A 21,066-nucleotide genomic window follows, 5' to 3' on the forward strand; every position below is an offset into this window, starting at 1 on the left:
CGGACTCTCAACCACTGCGCCACCAGGGAAGCCCCTAAGTGATCTTTTTGAACTACTATAATCTTTGATTTTTAAAATAATTACAGGAAAGGATTGGATTTTAAAGAATTTTGAAAACTAGTGAAGTTGACTTAGCTTACTTGGTAGACTGAGAAGCTTGATGAATTAAAACGATTTGTTTCCAACCCAGAAAACATTCTGTCCTAAGTGTTTTAGCAATTTATCTCAGTATGCTTTTGGGTGACAAGAGTCTATTTTGAAGTTGAATAGGCTATGGGAAGTCATATAGGCCATCTAATAAGTTGCTGGGAATGATTGCTAATTGCTTAATTCTAGGGCTACTTCATTATTTCATATGTATGCTTTCTATTAAAAAAAATTATTGAGTGCTTACTTTACCTTTAAAGATTTAATCTTGACTAAATGAAGAGTTAGTTAGTATTCCTACACGCATGTTTTTGCTTGTCTTCTAATTTTAGTTTTTTCCACATTTTACTGTTGTCTCATTTGTGCCTCAGGATTTGTGTCACATGTACCCAGCAGTGGTTCATGTGAACAGCAACTCACTGTCTGACACACTTCTTTTTGGGGAAACAGTGAATCTTCAATGCCTGTGGAGTCTTGTATGGAGACGGTCCTGAAAAAGAAAGTTGGAAAGGACAAATTCAGGCAAGGTGTAGTCATTAAGCTGGAATGAAAGAGGAGTGGGAGTGATGGTCTAGTAGAACAGGAGATAATTCATGTGCTGTATAAATACTCTCCACCTCTTTTGATTGGATGGTATCTGATACTATCCCTGTTTTACAGGTGAAGAAACCGAGTTTGTATCTTAGGTCACACGGCTGTTAAAATTGTATAGAATCTGATGTCATGTTTTCTGATTTTAAATTTTATGTTATTTTCTCTGTAACACATTGTTTCTAAGCCTTTATATTCTTAATTTTTGATGCTTTTGCTGTTGAGCTGCCATGGCAACTGTTTAGGAGTCTGTTCCTTTCCCACACCGGTAGTTAGCAAGTAGTATCAATTTGAGAAGTTAAAGAGGCAAGGCAAGCTGTTATCCCCTTAACAGTGCTAAGGTGTGGCTTGGACCCTTCATAGTGATACACTCCCTTCATTGAAGTAGTAAATGAGGGTTGACACAAAAGCTTCCTCTTAAAGCCCTAAATTAAAGAGTCTGTAAACTATTTCTAATGAAGTTACTTTTTTGAGATGTAATTTATGAATCATAAAAATACATCCATTTAAAGTGTACAGTTCACTGGTTTTAGTATATTCCCAGAGTTAAGCAGTCATCACCATGATCTAAGTTTAGAGTGTTTTCATTACCCCCAAAGAAACCCCATACCCATTAGCATCCGTCTTATTCCCCTGTCACCCCAGGTCATAATGATCTACTTTCTATCTCTATACATTTGCCTATTTTGGACATTTCATGTGAACAAAATCATACATATGTGGCCTTTGTGTCTGATTTCTTTCACTGAGCATAATTTTCAAGGTTCACACGTGTTGCATGTTATCAACACTTCATTCCTTTCTATTGCTTAGTATTCCAGTGTATGAATACACATTTTATTTATTCATCAGATGATGGACATTTGGATTGTTTCTACTTTTTTGGCTATTATGAATAATATAGTACTGTTATAAATATTCTTTAGAAGTTTTTTGTTGTTGCCTTTTTTAATGTGATAAGACATACATAACATAAAATTTGCCATTTTAACATGTACAATTAAGTGACATTAAATACATTTACAATGTTGTGCAACCATCACCACTGTCTATTTCCAGAATTTTTGATCATCCCAAACAGAAACTCTCTACCTAATAAATAATAGCTCCCCATTGCCCCCTACCTCCAGCCTCTATTCTACTTTTTGTCTTTATGAATTTACCTATTTTAGGTACCTCATATAAGTGGAATCATACACTGTTTGCCCTTTTGTGACTTTTTTCCCCCACTTAGCATTTGTCTTCAGAGTTCATTCATGTTGTAGCATGTGTCAGAATTTCCTTCCTTTTTAAGGCTAACATTCCATTGTATATATATATATGTACCACATTTTGTTTATCCATTCATACATCAATGAATATTTGGGTTGTTTCTACTTTTATGGCTGTTGTGAATAATACTGCTGTGAACATGGATGTACAAATACCTGTTTGAATCCTTGCTTTCAGTTCTTTTGGGTATATACCCTGAAGTGGAATTGCTAAGTAATATGGTAAATCTGCGTTCAACTTTTTAAAGAACTGCCAAACTTTTCCGCAGTTGGCTGTACCATTTTTCATTCCCACTAGCTAACAATGCACAAGAATTCTAATTTCTCCATATTTTTGCCCCCTCCCCCCCTTTTTTTTTGATACTAGCCATCCTAATGGATGTGTTGTATAGTATCTCATTGTGGTTTATGTACAAGTTTTTGTGTGGTGTATGTATTGTATTCTCTCCTGTGTATGTATACCTAGGAGTAGAATTGCTGAGTCATATTGCAACTTTAACATTTTGAGGATCTGTCAAACCAATTTCAAAAATAGCTGAACCATTTTACATTCCTACCAGCAATGTATGAAGGTTCCAGTTTCTATTATGACTTTTCGGTATTAGCCATCCTTGTGAGTGTGAAGTGGCATCTCCTTTGTGGGTTTTCCTTTTTCTCATTGTGGTTTTGATTTGAGTTTCCCTAATGGCTAATGATGATGTGTGTCTTTTTATGTACTTATTGGCTATTTGTGTATCTTTTTGTTTTTAAAGAAACATGAGTAGTTTTTATTTATTAATTCATTCATTCACTTAGGCTGCGTTGGGTTTTTGTTGCTGTGCACGGGCTTTCTCTAGTTGCAGCGAGCAGGGGCTACTCTTCGTTACGGTGCCCGGGCTTCTCACTGCAGTGGCTTCTCTTGTTGTGGAACACGGGCTCTAGGCACAAGAGCTTCAGTAGTTGTGGCATGCGGGCTCAGTAGTTGTGGCTCGTGGGCTCCAGAGCGCAGGCTTAGTAGTTGTGGCGCATGGGCTTATTTGTTCCGCGGCATGTGGGATCTTCCCGGGCCAGGGATTGAACCCATGTCCCCCGCATTGGCAGGCGGATTCTTAACCACTGCGCCACCAGGAAAGCCCCTGTGTATCTTTATTTTGGAGAAAGGAGAGTTGTCAGATGCTTTGGAAAGGTCAAATTAAGGTAAATATTTGATTATTAGGAAGGAGCATAGGGAGAGCGGTCCCTCTGGAGTTGTGGGTGTCAGAGAAGGAGGAGGAATGATTGGGTGCGTAAGAGGAGGAGTTGAGTGGAAGATGAGGGAGAAGTGGTGACATATATTGTCAAGAATACTTTCAGAAAGCTTTGCTGGGAAAGGAACAACCAAGAGTTTGGTTACTTACATGAAAGGAAAGTTTGGAGGAGTTTTTGTGGTTGTCATTATTGATGTTGTTTCTAATAGCAATACTTGAGTATATGGCTCAGAGGAAAGAGCCAGTGGAGAAAGAGAAGTGGAAGATAGGAGAGAGGGGGATAATGGTGGCACATGGCTCTAGAGGAATTGGGGTGGGGTGGGGTGGGGGAGGGAGGGATGAGGGAGATAAGACCCAGGTGAAGTTATCAGTCTTGGACTAGAGAAAGGATACCTAGACATCTGTGCATATAGGGAAGAAGGAAATGATGTCTGGGATAATAAGTTACTTATGTTTGGTTTTGGAGAGTGGCTGAGATCAAAGAGAAGAGAAGCCTGCTGTCCTATATTTTCTCTTTGGAGTCAGAAGTAATGTCACTTGAGGTAAAGTGGGCTGGGTAGGGAGTCTGAAGAAAGTGGTAAATAGAAGATTTTTAGGTAACATTGATGCCTAGAAGAAATAGATGGTGGTGAATATATGATAGCATCATGAAGTTGTCTTAATTTCTTTTCCCATGAAGTCCTCAGTGAGCAGAGTATAGGAACAAAGAAAGTAGAACTGGTTAGATTATCCCATTGTTAGGAGTTTGCAGCTTTCTGAATGTGGCAGGAAGACAAAGGAGTGAAGTTCAGGGTGTTAAGAATGTGCTTGAAGTCTTAGGCCATGGAATTAATACTGAGGACATAAAGTGAAGCCACATGAAAGTTCTTATAGCAAATCTGTGCCACCCTTCCACCTTCTACTTTTAACTCCTTACACAGGAAGCATGGGGAGGATATCCCTTCTCCAAAATTAATTTTCTTCCATGCTCAAAAATAGAAACAAATATTTTTACATCTTTTAACTTCCTTCCAAGTTTATCATATATTTAAACTTTTAGAAATTTTGTTGTCAGTATGGGTTGCACTTGTTTATTTTTTTTTTACACGTTCAGTGTTCAGTATGAGAGAACTAAAATAAATTAATATATGTATGTTACATATGCCACATTGTTTTCTTCTTACTGATTATGTGAAATAGTCTTAAGTAGTAGATACTTAATACTTTAAGCAAGGACATATATGTTTGAGGTGAGAATTATTATCATCTTTTTTCTCCTTGCAAATATTTGTGCATTTTCGAGGATACAGATAATAATCCCCCCTAAAACAAAACAAAACAAAACAAAATAAATTAAAATTCCCCTGTAAGTAAACCACTAGAAATAAACTTTTTAAATATCCTTCCCCATGTGTATGGGAAAGACTGGGTGGGGAGTGGGAATAATGTACTTTTTCTTTTAAACATGTATGCTTGGATGTTAATTTTATTTTATTTTTTTAGTTATTTCTGAGATAATACATTTTAAAGTAATAACTAGAATTATGACTTATAACATTATACCTTCTACTCCACCATCTTGGTTCCTCCCTGGATGTTAATTTTATTTTTAAAATTTTTTCTTAAAAACTTAATACATGTCCTTAATATCATAAACAGTTTCCATTTTATTAATTGTTTTTTAGCATTTTAAACTGTTGCTTAGTATTTCATCTGCTGATTTAAGTCAATTCCTCGTTTTAGGACAATTTACATTGTGTGTAGTTTTTCATAGTTAAAATAAGCACTGCTTTGAACATGCCTGTAGCTGACTCACTTTACTCATTCTTAATTATTGCTTGGTGAAAGGTATATATGTTAAAAAGGAATCCATAAATGTTATTTAAATTATTCAAAAAGTACATACAAATATAATATGTATTATAAGTATACTCAAGCTGTACTGACTGATGCTATGTGAGAAGTGAAAGTTTCCTTCCTATTTCATTTCTCTGAAGTACCCACCTTTCATGATTCTGTTTTTTGTTCAAATGGATACTATCACAATTCTAAATAATATTTGATGCCTGCATTACCTAACTTTTAACATTAAAGAATATTGATTATTGAATAATTCTTGAGGGAATTTGTGCTAAGGATAAGTGGGAAAAGATTAGCACAAGGAAAATTTAGAAAGTACATAAATACCAAACAGTAGGGGGACAGCCAAATAAATTACTCAGCCATTAAAAATCTTATTTTTTAAGAGTATTGAATGACTCAGAGAAATGTGTATGATATTTTTGAAAAATATAAATGAGTGAATCCTGCAGAGCATAAAATTATATATTCAATATAAGGACTTACCTGGTAGTCCAGCGGGTAAGATTCCAAACTCCCAATGCAGGGGGCTCGGGTTCGATCCCTGGTCGGGGAACTAGATCCCTCACACATGCTGCAACTAAGAAGTCCACATGCCGCAACTAAAGATCCTGCATGCCACAACTGAGACCTGGTGCAGCCATAATAGATAAATAAATAAATATTTTTAAAAATACGCTTATTAAAAATATACATATATTCAATATAACAGTTTTTATGTGTATATATGTTTCTGTACACACACACATACACTTACACACATACATATATATGAAGAACTGAAAAGTTATTTACGGAATGTTAATCTTATGGTAATAGAATTGTGGTTGTTTCTGGTTTTTTTTTTTTTTTTACTTTTAATTGGAGTACGGTTGATTTACAATGTTTTGTTAGTTTCAGGTGTACAGCAAAGTGAATTAGTTACGCACATAGATATATCCACTCATTTTTAGATTATTTTCCCATATAGGCCATTACAGAGTATTGAGTGGAGTTCCCTGTGCTTTACAGTAGGTACTTTTTAGTTATCTATTTTATATATAGTAGTGTGTATATGTTAATCCCAACCTCCCAATTTATCCCTCCCCCCCCAACTTGTGGTTGGTTTTTAAATTTTTTTATACATTGACCAAATTCTCTAAAATGACTTTTAAAAATGGGATAATATCATTAAAATAAAGTAATATAAAGATAGTGTATTGAATTTTGTTTGACTGTTTTACCGAAAAAGGCCACAATAGAAAATATAAGTGCCATATAGACCAGTTAGCTGTTCAGAATTAGAAAAAGCCATTTTAGAGCCACATTCTTCCCTCCAAGACTTACTGCTTCACTCATAAATACTGGTCACAAGGAGTGCAGTTTCTTATGAAAATGACTGAACAAAAATCTCACCAAGATAGTAAAGAAAGCAGAAAATTTATCCTCAGAAGCATTTTCACATTTTAAAGAGAGGCAGTATTTTAATGCATTTATTTACTTGGTTTAACTTAAACTTAGAAATAAATTATTTGGGGCTCCCCTGGTGGCACAGTGGTTGAGAGTCCGCCTGCCAATGCAGGGGACGCGGGTTTGTGCCCTGGTCCGGGAAGATCCCACATGCCGCGGGAGCGGCTGGGCCCGTGAGCCATGGCCACTGAGCTTGAACGTCCAGAGCCTGTGCTCCTCAACGGGAGAGGCCACAACAGTGAGAGGCCCGCATACTGCAAATAAATAAATAAATAAATAAATAAATAATTTGACGTTCCGATCCCTAAATTATTTTGAAATTACATGTAAAGAAATCCCATAGTAACATGCTATCCCAAGTTCTTTATTAATAATAACACCATTAACTTTATAATGGTGAAATATATTTGTAAGAATCTTAAGGTCCCTTACATGTTTTTAGTTATCTTTTTTTGTAATATAATTTAAATAGAAGAAAATGCACCAATTTTAAGGGTACAGTTTGATGAGTTTTACCCAGCGTGTACAATCATGTAGCCAGCACTGCACTTCCATCACCCCAAAAAGTTCCCTGTACTGCTTTGTAGTCAGTCCCTTTTCCTACCCCCAGCCCTGGAAACCACTAATCTGTTTCTATCCCTATAGTTCAGCCTTTTGTAAAATTTCAGTTAAATGGAACCATTCAGTATATACTAGTCTTTTGATCTAGCTTTTTTCACTAAAAACATAATGCTTTTGAGATTCATCCATGTTGTTACATATAGTTTCTGCCTTTGAAATTCAGAGTAGTATTCCATTTTATACTACAATTTGTTTTTCCAATGATGAGTGTGATGGGCATATGTATTTTTCCATTTGGGGGCTGTTATAAACAAAGTTGCTATGAATATTCGTATATACGTCCTTGTGTGAATATATGCTTTTGTTTTTCTTAGGTAAATATCTAGAAGTTGAATGGAAAAAATTATGTTTAACTTTATAAGAAACTGCTGAACTGGATACCAAGTTCAGTTCCATTCTTCATGCCCACCAACTGTATATGAGAGTTGCAGTTTCGCCCTACAATAAATAACATTTGGTGCTGTTAGTCTTTCAGTTTTTCTGGTGGGAATATAGTGCTATCTCATTATGGGTTTGATTTTTATTTTACTTTCCTAATGACTAATGATGTTGAGCTGCTTTTCATGTACTTATTTCCCGTTCATATGTCTTTTTTTGTGAAGTGTCTGTTCAAATTACTTGCCCATTTTTTGTTAATCAGGCTTTTGTCTTACTATTAATGTTACTCAATGTGGGAGTGTGGCTGCTCCCTGCTCTGAAGCCAATAAAGAGGCATGGTGGAAAGGAAGGTTTGTTTTATTTGGGGGGCCAGCAGAAGGGGGTGGGGGGTGGACTCCTGCCCATAGGCCAACTCCCACCCACTGACAGTCAGTGGGCAAGAGCTTTTATAGGTGAAAAGAGGGGACTACATGCAGAAACAGCATAGTCAGCTCTGACAGTCACCTTGAAATTGGACATGTGGTGGTCTGATCAGCGTCATTTTGTTTGTTTTAAGTACAATTAATCTTCAGTTCCAGGGTCGGTTTGTTCCCATTTCTTTGAGGCCAGTTCTCAGAATTGTGGCAGCTTATGTCATGGCTGCAGTCTGGTCGTCAAGTGGTTAACTTCTTCCACCTGGTGGGGGTTTTAGTATCTATAAGACAGCTCACAGGATATGGCTCAGAATACTATCTGTAGCCCTTAAAGAGGAACTAAAGGTCCTTGACTATGCTTAGTAACTAAACTATTATTATTTAGTTTGTTGGACTGTTTTCCTTTGTTTCTGTATTTTCTCATTTCTCTGATTAAACTTATTCTTTGGCTGAAGTTTTTCCACACACAAAAGGCTGGCTGAGGACATGGGGGCAAGGACCATAAGGTCCTGCTCTGTTTCATTAAGTTGTAAGCATTTGGTGTACTTTTTGGACACAGTCCTTTATCAGAAAATTTACATTTTTTTCTCTCAATCTATGGCATGTCCTTTCCTTGTTTTTCTTTTCAAGAGAAGTTTCTAATTTTAATGAAATCTAATTCATCAGTTTTTCCTTTTATGGATCATCCTTTTGGTACATATCTAAGAACTCCTTTGTAACCAAGGTTACAAAGATTTTCTCCTATGTTTTTCTTTCTAAAAGTTTTATAGTGTTGTTCTTGCTTTCAGATCTGAGACTTGCACCATGCCTGCCTCTTGTCTGTGCTAATTTGAGATCCTTTCGCACTCTTTCCATTTGGTTCTTTACTTCCTTTTCTGCCTGTTTCTGGCTTTGCACACCTTCTGATCAGAATATATCCTGTTGCCTTTTCTGGGGACTCCGAGTTCCAGTCCTGTCCCATTTCTTCCTGGAGGTCAAAATACATTGGAAATCCCCTTTGATTTTGTTACGATAAGAAAAAGTCAATTTTTTAAAATGAATTATTTGTTTTCTAATGCTGATCCTGCCTTTTAAAAAATTTTTTATTATTTTTTAAAGTTTTTGGCTGCATTGGGTCTTCGTTGCTGCACACGGGCTTTCTCTAGTTGCAGTGTGCAGGCTTCTCATTGCAGTGGCTTCTCTCGTTGTGGAGCACAGGCTCTAAGCACGTGGGCTCAGTAGTTGTGACACGCGGGCTCCAGAGCACAGGCTCAGCAGTTTTGGCGCACGGGCTTAGTTTCTCCGCGGCATGTAGGATCTTCCTGGACCAGGGATTGAACCTGTGTACCCTGCATTGGCAGGCGGATTCTTAACCACTGCACCACCAGGGAAGTCCCAAAAAGTCAGTTTTAATTTAAAAGTCAGCTATTGGATTCTCTTTGGTTTTCTATATAAATGATTTTACTTAGAAATAATAATTATATATTTCATTTCATTTAGTCTACTTATATTTGTTTGTCTTACTGCATTGGTCAGGTATCTGGTAATAACGTTGGTAAGTAGAAGCAGCACAGGCATTCTTGTCTTGTTCCCAATCTTAACAGGAATGAGTTTCAAGTTTTGTTTTTTCCATTAAAAATGACATCTGCAATAGGTTTTTAGGAGAAAGCCTTTAAAAAGCTAAAAAAATTCCCTATTTCAGGTTTTCTAAGAGTTGATTCCATCTGGAGAAGAAAAAACTTAACTTTATTAAATGCTTTTCTTTATCATTGATCACCCAATCTCTCATTCTTTGCCATTAATGTGGTAAATTACAGTGAAAGATTTTTTTAAACAGTGAAACTTTCTTTCACTTTTATGATTAATTCAACTTAGTCACAATGTACTATTTTTTAATACATTGCTAGATTTGAATTCTTTGCATTTTTCAATGTTATAAGTCAAGTTGGCCAATATTTTTTACCTGTTTTTTGTTTTCAAAATTAAACTTAATGGCTTGGCTTTTTCCTTTGTTCTGTAAGAAGTTTTATGAACAAGGATTTTCTGTTCCTTGAGAATTAAATAGAACTTGCTTGTCAAGAAAAAAAAGTCAGCTATTGTTCAGTAATAATAACAACAGTAATAGTATTCGTGGCATCTATTTATTGAAGAATTATTATGTGCCAAGTATTGCACTGAATGCTTTGTGTTCAGAAATTTAAGTGTTAACTGATCTAATATAGGCACTGCTTCTATATATGTTACTTGCTTGAGATTACATGGCTGTTGAGTTGGGCCAATATTGGATCTCAGATCTGACTCTAAAGTCTGGACTCATGAACTTTTTTTAAAGATTTATTTATTTTATTTTTGGCTGCATCGGGTCTTAGTTGCGCTGCGCGGGCTTTGTGTTGTGGTGCACAGGCTTCTCTGTAGTTGTGGCGTGCAGGTTTTCTCTCTCTAGTCGTGGCACGCAGGCTCCAGGGTGCGTGGGCTCTGTAGTTGTGGTGCGTGGGCTTAGTTGCCCTGCATTGTGTGAGATCTTAGTTCCCTGACCAGGGATTGAACCCGCGTCCCCTGTGTTGCAAGGCGGATTCTTTACCACTGGACCACCAGGGAGGTCCCATGAACTGTTTTGGTATACTGAATATAGTTGAATTTTTTAAATTATGGTAGAATAGATACATAAAACTTACCATTTTAACCTTTTAAGTATACAGTTCAGTAGTGTTAACTATATTCCCATTGTCGTGCAGCTAATCTCCAGAACTCTTCTTCTCTTGTAAAACTGAGACTCTATACCCATTAAACACAAACTCCTCATTCCCCCACTGCCTCCAGTCCCCAGCAGCTGCCATTCTGCTTTCTGTCTCTATGAATTTGAGTATTCTAGGTGCTCATATAAGTGGAATTGTACATCATTTGTCTTTTTGTGACTGGCTTATTTCATTTTGCATAATGTCCTCAAGATTCATCCATGTTGAAGCACGTGTCAGAATATCCTTTTCTAAGGCTGTATGATATTCCATTGTGTGTGTGTGTGTGTGTGTGTGTGTGTATGTATACATGCATACATACATACATGTATATGTATACACACACACCCTATTTTGTTTATCTGTTTATCCATCAAAGGGTATTTAAATTGCATCCACCTTTGGCTATTATGAATAATGCTGTTATGAACATGAGTGTACAGATATCTGTTTAAGTTTCTGCTTTCACTTCTCTTGGGTATATATCCAGAAGTGGAATTGCTGGAGCATATGGTAGTTCTATTTTTAAATTTTTTTGAGGAATAGCCATACTATTTTCCAAAGTGGCTACACCATTTTACATTCCCACCAACAGTGCATGGAGTTGCAGTTTCTCCACATCCTCACCAACATTTATTTTGTTTTTTCATTCTTTTTTAAAATAATAGCCATCCTAATGGGTGTGAAGTTTTAATAGACTTGATTTTTAAATTCTTCCAGACTTTCTTGGGAAGAATGAATAATTAATAAGTATTATGTATGCATCATACACTTAACCAATTGAATTATTGATATTAATGTTCAAAATTATGAGACAGTCATGGATTTCCCTGGTGGTGCACTGGTTAAGAATCCGCCTGCTAACGCTAATGCAGGGGACACAGGTTCAATCCCTGGTCCTGGAAGATCCCACATGCCGTGGAGCAACTAAGCCTGTGTGCCACAGGTATTGAAGGCCGTGTGCTCTAGGGCCCATGCTCGGCAACAAAAGAAGCCACCGCAATGAGAAGCCTGCGCACCGCAACAAAGAGTAGCCCTCGCTCACCACAACTAGAGAAAGCCCACACACAGCAACGGAAACCCGACGCAGCCAAAAATAAATTTAAAAAAATAAAATTAAAAACAGAAAAGAGACAGTCATAATAGCCACAAAGTTGAAACAAATCAAATGTCCATTAAGTGATGAATAGATAAAATATAGTACATTCAATGAAATATTTTTTGGCAATAAATAGCATGTACTGATACATGCTACAACAATGAAAACGTTATGCTAAGTGAGAGAAACCAGACATAAAAACCATGTATGTATGGTTTTATATATAAAATATCCAGAATAGATAAATGTATAGAGACAGAGAGTAAATCACTGGTTGCTAGGCTCTGAGAGGTGGGTATAGGGGAATTCAGAATGGCTGATAATGAATATGGATTTTAAGTGCAGAAAGATATGTAAAAAAATTTTAGGCAATGGACTGTCTTGTTTTCATCTCCTATTTGGAGTGTGTACAATTAAACTTTGCAAACATTTTGAAATTATAGGGAAGAGAAGTGTTTAGACATGATTAGGAAGAAAACAGAATTTAGAAAAAAATGTAATATATAGTTAGTTTTTCCCAGTGGCAAATTTTCTGTAACTTTTAAGTTTTAGGAACACAACGTATAGTATAATCTAGTTGCTTTTAAAAATTAAAACTTTAAACATGATTCAATGTACAGCTTATTTGGAAAATAATTACAAAACTTCAAATTGAATTTATTAATCCTAGAAGCATTTAGAAATGAATGCTTAATTTGGCAGTGTTTGAAAATCCATGTCCCGTCACCCCCTTAACTTGCGTTGTGCAAATGCTTCAGTGTGCTAGAAGTTACTCACCATTTGGTTGAGGAAGAAAAATCTAATTCAGTTGCTAACTTAAATATAATCATTAAAATAATTCATATAAATTTAGTCACATTGTTTGCCTTGCTGTGATTAGCAGATCGGGTTACAGTGCTTAGATTAGGTGATTTTGCCACAGAACATCAGGTATGGAGAAATTCCATTAGGATTTATTTAAGTTTTGAAAATATGTCATTGATAGATCATTGACAGAAACCTATACTATTTTTTAAAATTAATTAATTTATTTGTTTTTATTTTTGGCTGTGTTGTGTCTTCGTTGCTGTGCATGGGCTTTCTCTAGTTGACGCAAGCGGGAGCTACTCCTCGTTGTGGTGAGTGGGCTTCTCATTGTGGTGGCTTCTCTTGTTGCAGAGCATGAGCTCTAGAGCGCAGGCTCAGCAGCTGCGGTGCACGGGCCCGCCCAGCTGCTCTTCGGCATGTGGGATTCTCCCAGGCCAGGGATCGAACCCGTGTCCCCTGCATTAGTAGGTGGATTCTTAACCACTGCGCCACCAGGGAAGTGCTATACTGTTATACAAACAAATGTTACAGTTTCAAGGTACAGAGTCAGGAAGAGATGCCTTTCTGCTTCTTTCCAACCCTAAAACTTTGGATTTGTTTTGCCTTAAATCTTTGAGCAAAGAAGACAATTACTTAGTTTTCATATTTACTAGGATATATGGACAAGGCCTGTACTTTTCTATTTTTAAGACCTGTCTGAATATCCAGTACATTTCTATCAACTTTATCTTGTAAGGATAGTAAGAAACCACCATAATCAGAGAAGACTTAAAAAATCGCAACCCACCCAGTCATACTCCACCAGACATGCGTTTTTCTTTTGGATATTAGGTATTGCTTGTTCAAAAGTAAAAAGAAATTTGCTTTCCGGGAAGGAAAGTTCTGTCTGAGAGCTAAATGCCATAGAGTTCCTATCTCTTGATAGGAAATTGACTCTTTTATGAATTAACTTCACTGTTTTCATCTCTTTTACTAATTTTACATGCACATTTGTAATGTTCAAGGTCTGATAACTAAACCTTTGAACACCTTGTTCAGAAGGTAACATTACTTCTAATTGTTTAGTTTGTGAGAAGTACCTTTGACTACTTAAGGTGGAACATTTTCTGGTCTCTTGCTCATGGTTGTGTTCCTGGAAACCACATTTGTGGTTCCCTGGGGGCAGCATCAAATAATCCAATAGCAGCTGTATCAACAGAGATGTGCTTGTATATTATTATCATTATTATCAAGTACACTGAGGATTGGACATTTTGCCCCAAAGTACTGACTTTGTTGTCTGGAATAGTAAGGGATTTGGCAAAGTTCAAAAATAAACCAAAGATTTTACACTGAAAAATGCAGAAATTCTAGGGACTTCCATGGTGGTCCAGTGGCTAAGACTCCGTGCTTCCAATGCAGGGGGCCCGGGTTCAGGCCCTGGTCAGGGAACTAGAACCCACATGCCACAACTAAAGATCCCGCCTGTCGCAACTAAAGATTCTGCATGCGGCAAGTGAAAGATCCCGCATGCTGCAATGAAGATCCCACGTGCCGCAACTAAGATCTGACGCAGCCAAATAAATAAATAAATATTAAAAAAGAAAAATTCTAGTTCTTCATTAATTTGGTAAAAATAATTTTATCTCATTAAATGGGGTTTTCAGTTCATTTACACATTTAATCATTTAAAAGTATGGTATTTATTAAGAAAGATTCCATTACATTTTCTTTGTGTAATGATTACAAACAATCCTTTGAATTCTAACAGGCTGTCGTGTACATTTTGGCCAAATAGAATAGATAAACCCCAGTCTTTATCAACTATAGACCTTAATTAACTGTCTCAACAGTAGACATGACGTTTCTTTCACTTTCTGGTCCAACACTTTGGTAACCATACAGCAAAAGAACAAAATGTTTCTTGTGTGGTTACTAGTTAGATTCTTAAACATATGAGTTTGTAGTAGCTTGGTTAAGAAATCTTTCAAATTTGATCACTGCTTTTCTGTTGAATATGAACCCAAGTGATTACATTTTCGTTTAATTCCTTTCCCTTAAGGAGGCAACACTTTGGGAAATTTATACAGTTAAACTAATATTCTTGGAATCCTATGAGTAGAGGAAAGGATTTACATTATCTTATTGAGAGAATGTAATGGGAGTAATTTATTTTCTTAAAAAACCACAAAAATGACAAAATCCTGGTTTTCTGATCCTAGTGGGATGCTCTGCCTTTTAGCCTGCTCCAAAAGAATTTTAGAAATTGGCTAAGATAGGGATTTTTATTTGTACAGATTTCTTATGTATTGTATGCTAAAATTGTAAACAATGACTGGAACCTTAGCTTTTGAGAATTCTGAGGGAATTAGCTATTTTTAGTAGTTATTTCCTGGCTAAAAAACAATTCATACCTTTGTGAAAGTTTTTTTTTAAGTATTATTTTAACCATATACAAATGAAAATAAAATTTATTCATACTTACTTTTCTCCTTAAACATAGTAGACTAAACATAACTGCTTGATGATTTACTTGATAATTTATTTGATGACGTGGTATTATTTTGCTTTAATATATAATAAATACAGTGATGATGTTAGAGTTTTTTTCGTTCCTCTAACAGTTATTGAATATTCACTGTAAGACAGGTATTGTTCTAGGCATGAGATCTGTATAGTTTTGTAGTAGTATTCCCATACCTTGAATTCTTGGCCCAATTTTATGGTTTCTCCTTCTTGCCACCATCTGGCATAATGTTAAGAGCATAAATTCTGGTACCAGACTGTTAAAATTGGAATCCTAGTTCTACTGCTTACTAGTTGTGTGACTATAAGCTATACAACCGCCCTTTGCCTCAGTTTTTACGTCTGTAAGCTAGGGCCAGTGATATAACCTGTTTCCTAGGGTTATTGCAAGAATTTAAAGGCATGTAAAATGTTTGAACTGTGCTTGGCACAAAGTTAGTGCTATAGAAAGTTATTAGTCATTATCGCTACTATGAATATTACTATTACTATGACTTCTCAATGCTGTTTGCCGTGTTTCCTGTTTTTAAATTTCTTTAATCTTAGCAAACAGATAACTAAGCTTGCTAGAACTAAGTGTAAAATAAGAATAAATTGACTGTATGAAACCTGAGATTTCCTTTCAAGAAAACAAAATGTGGTGTATGCCTTGGCATTATGTCTAAGAACCTTTCTTTCTTAGACATAACCTTTAATAGGTCATACTTATAAATGAGTACTGAGGAAGGAAAAACAAATAAAATTTATCTTAATAAATGGGACTTGTCTTTCAGGGAAAAAGATCTTGAAGAAGCTTTGGAAGCAGGAGGTTGTGATCTTGAAACTTTGAGAAATATAATTCAAGGGAGACCACTGCCTGCTGATCTGAGGGCTAAAGTTTGGAAGGTAACTAGAAACTGAAACAAATAAAATGTAATGACTTAAGAATAATATTTTAGAATTTTTATTTTCAGTTGTCTTAGTTGCAGAAGTACATGCCACACTTAGAAAATTTATCAAACAGAGCAGCTTGCTAAAATGTGTGTTTCTGTAGTGTTTGGTATATTTAATAATTCAGGTTTTGAAAGGCAGTGCTTTCTTTTGTAGCCATTAGAAATGATGTTTATGAAGATTGTTCACTGAAATGGGAAAATGCAACCAATGAGTAAAATAGGATATATAATTGCAGATATGGAATGATCTCAGCTATGTTTTAAAAAAAAAAGGTAGGGAGAAGAAACAGGTCTCTGGGTGTTAGAATTACAGGAGATTGTCCTTTGCTTTATTTTCTGCTTCAGCTGTTCTCTAGTACGTGTGTATTATCATTTTTAAATTTTAAATTAAGATTTTTTTATGATGAAAAAAGAAGTAGTTCCCTTTGTTAAAACGTGTAAGCAAAGGATAAGATAAAAAACCATCTGTTGGGCTTCCCTGGTGGCGCAGTGGTTGAGAGTCCGCCTGCCGGTGCAGGGGACCACGGGTTCGTGCCCCAGTCCGGGAAGATCCCACATGCCGCGGAGCGGCTGGGCCTGTGAGCCATGGCCGTTGAGCCTGCGCGTCCGGAGCCTGTGCTCCGCAACGGGAGAGGCCACAACGGTGAGAGGCCCGCGTACCGCAAAAAAAAAAAAAAATCCATCTGTTATCTACCACTTATAGGTAAAACACATAATAATGCCTTGGTGACACATCTTATTTTTTCCACTCTGCACATATATATGTAACAGAAATGGAATTACAACTGTATATAGCATTCTGAATGTTTTGTTATAGAAATTTAAAACACATACAAAAGTAGAGAGACTTGTTAGTGAACCCCCATTTACCCATCACTTAGCTTTAACTGTTACCAACATTTGGCCAGTCTTGTTTGATTAGTATTCTATCCTTTCCTCCTCACCCCGCCCACTGGATTATTTTAAAGCAGATCCTTGGTAGCACACTAAAATATTTTAGTATGAAAGTCTAAAAGATAAAGACTTTTAAAATAACCATAACACTATTAAATTGAAAAGAATAGTAATTCCTTAATGTGTCCTCACATGGCTGAAGGGACAAGGGAGCTAACTGGGGTTTCTTTTATAAGGGGGCTAATCCCATTCATGAGTGTTCCACCCTCATGTCCTAATCACCTCTCAAAGGCCCTGCCTGTAATTACCAAAACATCGGGGATTAGGTTTCAACATAAATGAGTTTGGGTGAGGGGACACAAACATTCAGTCTATAGCATTAATGATGTTTGCTTGAAATAAATTTACATATATAATTATGTAAATATCTTGTGTAATTCATTTTATTCACTGGATTAACATGAAGTAGTGAAATTTGATATAGATACATTACTTTGTAATCTTTGAAGTGTGCATTATTCCTAAATTCAGGCCTCCATTATTATAGCATATTTTCCAAGAATGAGAAATAACATATGAAGCTGTTTGCTTTTTTTTATCTTTCTTCCAGATTGCTCTAAATGTTGCAGGAAAAGGAGATAGTTTGGCATCCTGGGATGGTATTTTAGACCTGCCAGAACAGAACACTATTCACAAAGATTGTCTGGAGTTTATTGGTAAGTTTAATAATTGTTTTCAAACAGTGAAAAAGTTTTCAAATAATAATTTTTGGATGAAGGAGTTGCTCTTTAGTAGAATTAACTTGTTATAATTTGGGATGTGTTGAATTTGTAAAGGGCTAATAAATAGCTTTAGAACTTCTTTTTTGAAATTCTTACGAAATAATGTCTAATATTTTAAGAGAGTCTGATTTTTAGTGTTTCTTTTGCATTATGTTTGATTAAACATTAACATACTTATGTTTAATTCTTCAAGTACCTTTACAGTTTTGTGGCAGTTTTAAATTGTTTTTTGGATAATTGAAGATCTGTATGATTGTATACAGTCCTCAGATTTAAGGGGGCTGTGTTCCAAAAGTTTACCTGTAAGTCGTAAGTCATGATCTGTTATAGAAAAAGTATTGTAAATCATGGGTGAATATGTTTCCAATCACCCCACAAGGTCTTTTGAAGATTAAATTAATTTGGTTTATATTTTTCTTTTTTAATTCATCTATAGTCCATTGGTCTTTTTGTTTCTTTCTCTGTCACATTTTAGTTAAATTATTGGCTAAATAAGCTTTTATGTGCTAACCTCAACAGAAGCATTATTGCTGATGTGGGCAAAGGAAAGGGAATTTGGTGGTGGAGAATGAATCACTTTCCCTCCCCTTGACAAAGCTAAAGTGGCAGCTGCCCATTATGGGGCAGATGATAATCCATTATTTGGAAAACACTTTTTTGCTTTCCAGGAATGCGGGTTATGCCTACCTTTCCTGCTTCAGATTGTCCATTCTTGTATATATCTATATGTTATATAGATACATATATATCTATATAACATAGATATAGGTCAAGTATTATTAACTTAGTAAATACTGAATAGCTAGTGAATATGAATAAGTATAAGGAAAAATATGCTTTTATGTAGTTCTATTTTGCCCTTGACATACTCTAAATAGAGTAAGGTAGTATTATATGTTTGTAACCCAGTATTTTGTCCAATAACTGAGCATCTAACAGGCCCTTGGTAACTTTATTTTGACACTTATTTTCTAGACCAGCTTTCAGTGCCCGAAGAGAAGGCAGCAGAATTACTTTTGGATATTGAATCTGTAATTACCTTTTATTGTAAATCACGTAACATTAAATATAGCACGTCCCTTAGCTGGATACATCTACTCAAACCGTTGGTGCATCTTCAACTGCCACGCAGCGATTTATACAACTGCTTTTATGCTATCATGAATAAGTACATTCCCAGGTAAAATATTATTTAGTTATTACACTTTTAAAAATGAATAAAGGTCTAGTTTGTTTTGAACTAAAGTTGTTAGATTTATTTTGATGGTAAAGTAAATGGTTCAAATAATTTTTAAGGTTGTTTGAATCATAATTGTTACTTGACTTTATTTTTGTGGTTATAAATATTTTTTAAAGGATTCTTTAGTTAAGAATTTATGCAATGGAATATTACTGAGCCATAAAAAGGAAAGAAATTGGGTCATTTGTAGAGACGTGGATGGACCTAGAGTCTGTCATACAGAGTGAAGTAAGTCAGAAAGAGAAAAACAAATATCGTATATTAATGCATATATGTGGAATCTAGAAAAATGGTACAGATGAACCTATTTGCAGGGCAGGAATAGCAACGCAGATGTACAGAACCGGGGGGTAAGGGGGAGTGGGATGAATTGGGAGATTTAGATTGACATATATACACTAACATGTGTAAAATAGGTAGCTAGTGGGAACCTGCTATATAGCACTGGGAGCTCAGCTCAGTGCTTTTAGATTGACGTGTATACATTAATGTGTAAAACAGATAGCTAATGGGAACCTGCTGTATAGCACAGGGAGCTCAGCTTGGTGCTCTGTGATGACCTAGGTGGGTGGGATGGGGGTGGGGTGGGAGGGAGGTCAAAGAGGGAGGGGGTATATGTATACATATAGCTGTTTCACTTCGTCATACAGCAGAAGCTAACACAACATTGTAAAGCAATTATACTCCAATTTTAAAAAAAGTAATTTATGCTTCTAGGGTTTATATATGCAGTATAACTCTTCATAGTTTTTTGATTTCTTTACTTATAAAACAGTAACATAGTGTCTAAGTAAAAAGTAAAATTTTTGGAGTGCTGCTACTTTTTTTTTTTTTTGCGGTACGCGGCCTCTCACTGTTGTGGCCTCTCCTGTTGCGGAGCACAGGCTCTGGACACGCAGGCTCAGCGGTCATGGCTCACGGGCCCAGCCGCTGCGCGGCATGTGGGATCTTCCCGCACCAGGGCACAAACCCGTGTCGCTTGCATCGGCAGGCAGACTCTCAACCACTGCGCCACCAGGGAAGCCCTGGAGTGCTGCTACTTTAAATGAGGTGCTGGGGTTACAGCTTGGAATGTAGTCCTAGAAATAGAGGCATTGAACAAGTAATTAGAAGTGCGCTGAGTGTCAGGAAGGTGAAATATAGAGTGCTATGGGAATGTATAATGGGGGTGACCTAACTTGCCCTGGAGGTCAGGGAGGTCGCCTCTGGGAACGTGACACTTAAGTTGAGTCTAGACAGATGTGTAGGTCGTTGTGGGGGGCAGGGGAAAGGGGGTGGGTAGTAGCAGGTGTGGCACTTACGAGGAAAGAAAGAATTCTTGTAGTTCTCAGTGCTGTGGATCAGGTAGTCAGGATTTTAGAGCCAAAAGGAACTTTTGACATAGTCTAGACCAGTGGTTTGGCTGCACAGTGAACCTTTGATGCACATTGGAATCCTTGGGGGGAGTTCTTAAAAATTCGGATGCCCATTTACATACGTGACTAATTAAATCACATCTCTGAGGAGGACGTTGGTGCACTGATGTTTGTTTAGGTTTAGAGCTTCTCGGTTGATTGCAGCGTGCAGCTGTTCTGGAGCTTGATAGTTAAGTGACTACCATTTTTTTCTGCTTTACTGTGCGGTAACATACTATATTAGGTGTAGGTCCTTTGTGTATTTTCTCATTTAAACAGTGACCACTGTAAGGTATGTATCTCTGATTTACAGCTGCAGAAACTGAGGCAAAGAAGGACATTAAAATGACTTATTCAGGATTACACTTCTGCTGTATGACTGAGTCAGGATTTGAACCTAAGTTTGATTGGACACCTGTGCTTTAACTAATAAGGTTCTCCACCCTCGTTGCTTATTAGAATCAACTGAAGAACTTTTTTTTTTTTTCTTTTTCTTTTATAGCTTAAAGTATCATTCACATATTACAAAATTCATCCTTTTAGTATGTACAATTCAGTGGTTTTTAGTATGCTCACAGAGTTGTGCAACCATAGCCACAATCATTTTTAGAATGTTTCTGTCACCCCCAAAAGAAACCCCAATACTCATTAGCAGTCAACTCTCCGTTTTCCCCTAATACTCTCAGCCCTAGGCAACCACTTACCTTTCTCTATGGATTTGCCTATTCTGGAGAATTTATATAAATGGAATCATATAATATGTG

General features: G+C 36.4%; 1 protein-coding gene across 3 annotated transcripts in view; it reads left to right on the forward strand.

Moving 5' to 3' along the window:
* Positions 1-21,066, forward strand: part of TBC1D23 (TBC1 domain family member 23) — a 64,421-nt gene that overhangs the window by 9,835 nt on the left and 33,520 nt on the right. For 2 of the 3 annotated variants that reach the window (XM_024759226.1, XM_024759225.1), the window contains exons 2-4: positions 15,834-15,945; positions 17,497-17,602; positions 18,644-18,848. In XM_024759226.1, coding sequence (XP_024614994.1) covers positions 15,834-15,945; positions 17,497-17,602; positions 18,644-18,848 — 423 coding nt within the window. Of the gene's footprint in view, positions 1-12,846; positions 12,867-15,833; positions 15,946-17,496; positions 17,603-18,643; positions 18,849-21,066 lie in introns of those variants that run through there. The other variant, XM_024759227.1, reaches the window with a different exon arrangement.

This window comes from Neophocaena asiaeorientalis, unplaced genomic scaffold (assembly GCF_003031525.2).
Source record: "Neophocaena asiaeorientalis asiaeorientalis breed wild unplaced genomic scaffold, Neophocaena_asiaeorientalis_V1.1 scaffold197, whole genome shotgun sequence".
NCBI classification, from domain to species: Eukaryota; Metazoa; Chordata; class Mammalia; order Artiodactyla; family Phocoenidae; genus Neophocaena; species Neophocaena asiaeorientalis.